Genomic DNA, 9,384 nt, shown 5'->3' on the forward strand with positions numbered 1-9,384 from the left:
TATTTTTTTTTTCAGTTTGCCCTTTGGGTTTTTTTTTTTTTTTTTTTTTTTTTTTTTAATACCTGCATGAGAGCGGCATATATTTTATTCTGTTTATTTTATTTCGTTACAAAAAAATATCTATCTTTCGGGATGTAAACTTTTTTTTAATATTATATTAAAAAATTAAAACAAGCAATCAAAGTTTTGCACCCTTTGTCAACTTTAGGATTTGTATCAATAGTACAGATTTTGGTATCAATATCATAGACTTTAACATAAATGCATATATATATATATATATATATAACTAAAATATGCGTATATGTATATGTGTGTATAGGAAGGATATCCCTGTCGCTGGTCGCATTATTAAGCGACAGATTTCTTGAACAATTTTTTGAAACGAAAATTCTAATGCGAAAGAACGTCGAGACTTTCTGAAATTTTTAAGATGACAAACGATTATAAAGTTAAGCGATTACAGTGGCTAAAGTTCGAATTAACTTTAATCGCTTCTCATTCGAGAAGGTATTGTAGCTCTGACATTTTTTTCGTATATATATATATATATGATATTGATACCAAAATCTGTAAACTTGACATTAGAAGAAATTTTGTATATCGCAACATTTATAACCAAGCGCATAAACTACGATTTATTTAAATATTTACGTTTTTATGATGACTAACAGTAAATAACAGAGCCGTAATGCTAGTGTTCGCTTTGCAAGTTTTTTCTTCAAACGCAAATCTTTTCACTGCACGAATAAAATGACAAACGACTCACCCGTTATGATATTCTTACGAGAAGTCGCAGTTGTAATTTTGCAGATAACTATGAGTTCCGACTGCCTCGGATGCGGAAACACTTTGTCTTTATCAACGTCTACCAACTTCGTAGTCGAAAGAAATGGCTGCGACGATCTCTCGCCATTACGATGTATGATAGACGATCCTGGTGGCGACATTTCGCTAATGCGGAAATGCAAGACGAATTAATAAAAACTAAACGACAGAATTTCATTTTTCAATCTCTTTATAACGCAAATTCAAAATATAATAGATGCGAATAAATAATGAAATTCCTCATAGTGAATCATTATTACAAAGAATTAATTATGCTGTATCTATTAACTTTCACTGTAATGCCAATCATAAAATATTAGTGCAATAATTTGTAACGCATTATATCTCTAATCATGGATCGTCTCATGATGCGATAATAACGAGTTGTCACTTCGCGTCGTGTGTGTGTATCTTCCCGAAATTTACGGGCGGAATGTGACAGTAAAGTGTCGCGTCGTTGCAAACGCGAAATGTATATCGTCGATAAATCAAACGTGAGCCCGTCCGTCGGTGTAAAGCTTCTACGTCGTACAAACTTCGAATTCGCAATCAGAGAATTGTGCTTTTTTCTTTTTTTCGAATAAAAAATGTAGATCGATAAATCACAGGCAAAATCGATGGCGCGAAATAATTGACGAGAGGTAACTCCGTGATTTATATCCTACGATGAAATATGATGATGAAGTACCTATATATCGTATATGTAACGTTCCCGAAAAAAAAAACTCATTATTCTCGTCTCGCAACGCTTTGCATTTTTACGATTTTTTAAATGCTTTTTGCCGAGTTTAATATAATTCAAAATTCCCGAAATAAACACGAAAACAAAATGTAAATAGCTAATTCTGTCGAGTCACAAATAATTATATATGTCGGTTATAAGTTATCTCCTTGTCGATTCGTAACGACAGTATGTGATGTGAAAGTAAGAGAATACCGCGATGTGAAGATAAACGCTCGGCGCTGCTTGGCTGAACATTATGCACAAAGCAGGATTATCCCGAAGCACATAACAGTATCACACACGCGAATTAATATCCTACATGTCGGTTTCGCAAAATCTCGATGGCACTTTCACGTCCGTCTTTATCTTCGTTTCTTTCTCGAATAAATTAGTCGAGATGCGGTGTAACGCAATTAAATCTGACCTATGTCAGATTAATTTTGCGATATCATATGCGATTACCCGACAGACAAATCCATCACAGTGCCCAACTATAGATATACAGAGCGCTTTCGTTTATTTTTAAATTCATTTATTGAAATTTGTAGTCAATTATTTCTTACAAAAAAATATTTTACTAGGAAGAAAAACATTATACTGAAGAGGCAACGAATGCGCTGCAGATGTGACGAATACACGTAGCTAGATGGTGAAAGAGTTGGTCCCGTCAGCTGCCGCAATTACAACTGCAGTATCGCGGTACCGGTGACTAATTAATTCGCACGACAGACTCATTACTCTTTGCGCATTTAACTCCACGCGAGGTAATTCGAACGACCGCGATTAAATTGGGATTACGTTTCGATCCATTGAAATCTGCGGGCCACAGCACTCCGCGCTGCTATTAATTACAGTCCTAGACAGCGTTTAATTGCATCGATTCACTGGAAACTTTTGAACACGAGTTCGTCGAACGTGAAGTCGTTACTCGATCATCGGGTGCAGAATTTTTTTCGCCTCGAGAAACATGAGATGCCCCAAGAAATCATAAATGTTTCGCGTAAAGAGCAAAGATATATTACCTTCGAAGTTTGATCATGTTTTCGCGATGCGAAAATCGAATATCGTAACCAATATCATGTCCGATACATGATCTCTTGTTTTTCACTATTTAATTACAACCTATTTGTTGAGTAATCCTCCTTTTTATATTAAATCTTTTATTTGCGCAAGATAATTAAAATTTGGCATTGTCAGAGTTACTCGACAAATATTTGTAATTTATGAAAAATTCGAAATTTTTCTTTAGATATGCCTTAAATTTTATTGATCCAATTTCGCGCAGCGATTGCATTGCGGTACATTGCAGGATGCACGATAGGTACAACGGCATCGATACAAATGCCACAAATAATTCAAAATAAATCGCATCGATGTCGTAACAGGGCGCATCTCGCGCATAACATTATTTATCGTGTATATATTTCAGCCGCGGAGAGAAACGTCGCCTTTGCAACCGTGCTCGCACGAAAACACATTCAACAACGCACACAATATCGCCGGATGCAATCAGTACCCTCACGGCTCGGGGATCGATAGATCGCGCCCAAGGAATCCAACTGATTGCACAAGCATTTTCTCTCTCTCTCTCTCTCTATCTATCTATCTATCTATCTATCCCTCGTCGCGATTTCCTCCCTTTCTTTCTCTTGCTCTTACTTTCCGACTCTCCCCGAGAGAGGAATTTTTACGGTGGAAACGATTTTCAATTCGAACGAAGGCCTCTCCGTGTCTCGTTCACGCCGTTCGCACGAGTGCATCCGTGCGGCGGATTACAGCGGACGCAATTCGTAACTGCTGCGGAGAGTTCGTCGCACTCGCTTTGAATACGCGCCGTGGTAACGAACCAATCAGAACTTCAAACAAAACGAGTTGCTGTTTCCCGACCGAACACTCGCGACAAGGTATTTCCCGAGACAATTCCTCATTTCGTGCTTGTAGCGACCGGATATTAATTTTAAAATACAATCCGACTTCTGCCCTTTTTCAGATACTTAAAAGTTATAACGAAACGTGATATCACATTCGTGTTCCTGTTGTATTAAGGAAATTTATAATTATGTAACCAAGCTTACAAACATTATTATATATGAAATTTTTTTTCGATTGAGTTTTAAAATGAATTTCCTGTATAAGTATTCGAGAATCAATAAAAGATGCAAAGGGATTTGATTTGATAGTATAGAGAGGTCTCGAAGACGATGCAAATTTTCTGTAATTAAAACAGCGACGATAGCAAACGAGGATTCGTCTTATTTCCAGTTTTACCGATACTGCAAAATTTATTAGGAGAAGAGAAAGAACATTTGAATTAAGATCTCTATCGAAGATTAAGAGCATTCCATTGACGGGGAAGAACTTTATCCTAAAATAATATGAAAATTGTCGATGAACCAACCTATCTCAATTAAAAAATATCGTGTTGAATGCAATGTTTATAAGTACAGATAAATTAACATTTCCAATGCTTTATGTTTTATAATTATTTAAATGTTGATAGAAATAACATATAGAAATTCTCAAGAGATTAAAATATCCCGATCGCGATAAATGTATCCGGAAAAACAATAACGTGGCTCGCGCGAATTAATTTTCCTTACCTGGTTGCTTCCTGTAGCAACAGGTGAGGCGGCACCCAAAACTTAACCCTCAGGGCGAATCTTAGAGGTGCCACGCCGCCACCGGTCTGCCGTTCTATAGGGTTCCTCAGGTTTAACCAGAGCTCCTCGCCTTTCGCATTCTGATACTTTAACCCAAAGTAATCGCACTCTTTGCTGACTCCCAGGCAGTCGCAAGCCTGCAAAAAAGAAATCAATCGATGTATTATTTTCCCGCGACTTCACTATCGTGCGATTAAACGTCCACCTTAATCTTAACTCTACGTATTTCAAACAAATCATCGATCGTTTCAGATGCATTTCTTTTTTTAAATCAACTTTTTTTGTTTTGGGAATATAATTTACCAAACGATATCCTTTATATTTCTTCGATTTAACGTCTATAATTAATCATTTAATCGCGACATTTTGGCCGATTAATTCAAGCGGAAGCGCAGGTCCGATTTGCAAGCGAGTGGCCAGCACGGTGTTAGTTCCAAACAAATCACCGGCAATAATTTAGAAAGTTACACAAAGTGTAATGCGTATGTACCATCCAACCGGGTACAGATATCGCGGAAAAGCGCGCGCGCGAAGTCATTATCCGCTCTGGGCCTCTTCCTCCATCCCGTTTCTACTGCAGCCGTTTTCCGCCCATTCTTGCCGGTAATTTTTTTCCCGTTCCCGTAATTACGAACCAGCAAAAATATCGCGATTGAGACTGCGCTAACGTATGCAATTAAATTAAGCGTATATCGCTTACGCTGGCGATTTCTTTCGCGCGTATACATATGTAACTAGTGTTCAAATTTTCCAGAAAATCCGCCTTTCGTAATAAATAAAAGTACAATGTTAACTAAATTTAAATAAACATAGAATAAAATATTTGTGTGGGTATTGTATACAAATTCGGATACTTTTTTATATACTTGGTGTTTATTTTTTATCCTTTTTATTAAAACTTGTATTTGTAAGTATAATGAAATTGAATAATATGATAATACGATAAAGTAGCTTATTGTGCAAATTGTAAAGATACTGAATTCTATTTTATAGAGAAGTTCTTTTTCTTCATCGTTGGAATTATTTCATTATTACCAGATTCTTCCGTCTACATAATGTTAGATAGATTCAATTAGAATCAATTTTTCTTTCAGATTTACCGGTAATTTGATGATTGATAATTTTTCGCAAAGCTTTTCATACACACAATATTCATCGTTACATTATATTTCACAGATATAATTGATTGAATGAAAGAAGTAAGTATATATATAAAAAGTATTCAAGATAAATTTTCAATAAGTAGTCTTTTCCATTTATCTGCGCGCGTTTCGCACTTCTAAAGACTCTATTCATTCGTGGCTCCATTTGCTCCGCGTCGGAATCAATACTCGTGGCGATACGCATCGCTCTTTTATCATAAATTATACTTTAGTACTTCATTCAACTGACATTATTGCGAGCATCCCTATTATATCTGTTATTGACGCCATTCGAGTAAAAACATCGTGAATGAGCAATGAGCAAGCCATTAAAAACATGTACCCGTACATACTTAATTCTGCTTTTAAACATCAATTTTACTATTTTAAATTGTGCATTCGTGTTGTAAACTTGTTCATCATCTTGAATATATTATACAACAGTTTACGCGAACATTCTATGAGAAATTTGTGAAAAATTCGCGTGACTTATTCAAAAAATTGAAATAGATCATTATCATTATCGATAATTTATGGCCGACCCAGATAAGATAATTTGCACGTTACACTTTCGCTGGCAGATAGAGCCGTTATAATCCATTCGCTATAACATGACCACATAATCTCTCCTAATAAACGACGTTAATAAATTCATCCGGTGACGCGATCAGCGATCAACTGAACGCGGTCCAGTTACGCGTTGAAAATATCAATGCGATGCATTAAATCGCATCCACACGAATCAATTTACGAGATATTAAATTATTGATATCGATATAGTGGTAAAAAGAAAAAAAAAATAAAACGCGCTCGCGTGTGCGCGATGCATCATCAAAATGGTGTTTGACACGAAAATTGTGATCGAGATGAAATGACTGGAGGGTTAAGTAAATTTACACGCAATACCGGCAAACTATCGGGAATAAAAGTGTTGTAACCATTCTATTTTTTCTGCGGTTGAATGTATAAGTGCATATATCCATATATATGTATAAGTGATAAGATTAACTTTAAAAATACACGCGCGCGCCGACTGTATAATAAAGATAATAGAAAAAAATATTTTAATCACATAAGTTTTCTTTATGTTTTTTTATTTTTTTTTTTTAATTTGTTTTATTTTGTTTTCAACTTTGAAAATATTCACGCTGCAATCCCGAAATTGTGGTAACTAGTACGTCGAACTTTCCATTTGTCACAACATTCGGTGCAGCTTGTAAACAAATTTTCGAAAATGTTTTTAAAACATTCATTGCACGACGGCGTGCCAAAAATAATACGACTGATACATGCTGTAATGAAAATAAAATATAATTTTATCGATAGCGATTATTTATTTTTTATGAATTATTAGTTTTATTAGAATAATAACAATTAAGGTCTCTAGGGGCAGATAAAGTATCGATGTTAAAAATATATATTCAGTGTTGACGGAAAAAGAGAGAAGCATCGGTACTTTCTATCTGAAATTATTCTAAAATTTCCAGATGAGAAGCATTAGGAGTGTTGCAAATTTTCGTAATGATTTTCTTTCGCCCCCTCTCTTTCTATCTCTTTTTCTCTCTTTTAAAGGATTTTGTTTTCCAGATATACCGGTGTTACGAACAAACTCGGTCACGTGCGTTGTGATAAGGGAAATTCACGGAGAGCACTCGGGCCCATAGTCCCCACGGTAATTTATCGCGCCCGACCGGTGGTGTCAGTGGTTTTTTCCAAAAGTAGAAGTGCGCGAAAACGAATAGTTGACATAGTTGACCGACGACGAGCATTATCCGCCTTGGCGATTTCTCCTTTGCAGAGTCACGTCGCGTTTTCACAAACATAACGGTGAAGAATGCGTCTCCAAGCTCGCCGCGCTTTGTATTCGAACGATCGCGATTTAAACGAACGCATTACATCGATCATAATTGGCTCCAATTGTGCAGAAGGCGAAATTCCCTTAGTATTCATATCCTTTCCTTATATATTCGTCTTATATATGAGCGGAAAGTAAAATAAGAAGAATGCGGGACCGGATTATGGCACGTTTTCTTTGCTGCCGTTGGTGGCTTTCAGTCAAGTTTTCGCGAATATATAAAGATAGATCGTATAAGTCTTTTCTCGCTAAAAACTCATCGTAAAAATCGAATAATTCAATTAAGATTATAAACAAAATTTGATTAAATTTTCAGATGATATATTTTTGCAGATAAAAGTTATGATTTATTTATACGGGTAAAAAGCTTTTATTTGCGAGTTAGTTTACATAAAAAAAAAAAAAAAACAGTTTTGCAATATTGAACTCTTTCATTCGTTCAAACGTCACTTGCCACGTTTTTTAATTTCGCGAATGTGACTTCGTTGCCTCGCATAGGTGGACTATACTGCAATAACGCGGCTAGTGACACATGAATTGCAGATTCGCAGGCAAATACAGTCCGGAAACAAAATTTACAATGAAGCCTTATGTTTATGCACCACTCAAAGCATTCCCAGGAAAATGCGCCAGCGTAGTTTTAGGTGAACATCTAAAGGTCTATTCAGACGGAATGAAATACTATTGATCATTATGTGTCCAAGAGCCATACATTTCTTCTTCACTTTGTTCTCGGGACAACTTTCGAAATATATCAAAGGATATTCGAAAATTGTGTATTGTAAAATAAAATGGCGATTAATCGTTGTAAATAATTTCATTATTTGTTATTACTTATAATGCTGCTTGATAATCTAACGTTTAACTTTTTCACCGTTAAACGTTTTAAATTGATGTTAATAAAATTGAATATTGGCGAAAAACAAAAATTTAGTCAAAACTTCATTATATTCGCACGCAAAATAGGAAAAAGAATCGGTAACAAATAAATAATTAATTTCAAGAATTCTGGGAAAGATTATCATACGTCGAATTCATCAATTTCTAGAAATATCTGGCGGATTTTAAAAAGCGCAATATTAAAGTCTTCATTGTAGATGAAGCGACAATTGTTCCTCTATTGCCTCGAGTAAGACTGTAAACAGAGCGTAGGCAGACTTCACTTGTTTACTCATTCTTGATTGGGTCGTGAATCTGTAATAAGCTAGAACCAGTTTCCCGCTGAACGTGCACCAAGAATTGCGAGCGCGAAACTTTATCCGGCATATTTTTATTCGCCAAAGTTGTTTGCACCGTCTACTGCTTGTGGAGAAAGAGTGCGTTTTGGGGAATTCCTCTCTCTTTCTCTCGTTTAGGAAAATCTCTTTACATTATTTCGCCGTTGGTTTTACGAACGCGCTGGGTTCGTATAAATTTTTGCATCGCGAGCAGACTCTTTCTCTTTCTCTTTTTTTCATGCAGCTTCCAGAAATGATTATGTAAATTCTCGAGAGTGTATTGTACGCTCTATTTCATTGCGAGTATTTCCGATATAAGCACCGCTCCTAAAAATCGTAAAAAAAAACTATACAAATAGATTTATTTTTACAAAATAAGTCTATCAAAAAATATCAAACTTTTTTGAATAAAGTTTATATATAAAAACATAATGAACGCAATATTATTAAATATTGTAATAACTGTAAAATAAATTGTAAAATCTTAATTATGTCTCATTGCTGTTTCCATTACGGGATTGGTTTACATTCAATATGTTAACGTAATATTGTGTATATTGTGAAAAATCCGTTAATATACATATAATATAAAAGGCAGATCTCATTATATTCACTGATGTACGTGCTTATTGATTTATTAATATAAGCACATTGATTAACACAAATACAATAAGCATAAAATAATATCATTATATCAAAGACTTCGCTGTGTCAGCATGTGCAATTATTTTTTATGGTCAGTTGTTTAATCGAATTTAGTTGATCTAAATTTTATAAATATATAATATAATCATTTATTAATTTGATTAACACAAATACAATAAGCATAAAATAATATCATTATATCAAAGACTTCGCTGTGTCAGCATGTGCAATTATTTTAATTATTTTTTTGTTTAATCGAATTTAGTTGATCTAAATTTTATAAATATATAATATAATCTTTATTTTTTTTTTT

At 34.8% G+C, this 9,384-nt stretch overlaps 2 protein-coding genes across 2 annotated transcripts in view; one reads left to right on the forward strand and one right to left on the reverse strand.

The window, feature by feature from the left end:
- Positions 1-9,384, forward strand: part of LOC115238226 — a 40,762-nt gene that overhangs the window by 25,570 nt on the left and 5,808 nt on the right. The window lies entirely within an intron of this gene.
- Positions 1-9,384, reverse strand: part of LOC115238225 (E3 ubiquitin-protein ligase MYLIP) — a 141,629-nt gene that overhangs the window by 23,152 nt on the left and 109,093 nt on the right. Inside the window, exon 3 of the mRNA XM_029811847.1 lies at positions 4,153-4,349. Coding sequence (XP_029667707.1) covers positions 4,153-4,349 — 197 coding nt within the window. The remainder of the gene's footprint in view (positions 1-4,152; positions 4,350-9,384) is intronic.

The sequence above is a fragment of the Formica exsecta genome, unplaced genomic scaffold, assembly GCF_003651465.1.
Source record: "Formica exsecta isolate Colony F162 unplaced genomic scaffold, ASM365146v1 scaffold33, whole genome shotgun sequence".
NCBI classification, from domain to species: Eukaryota; Metazoa; Arthropoda; class Insecta; order Hymenoptera; family Formicidae; genus Formica; species Formica exsecta.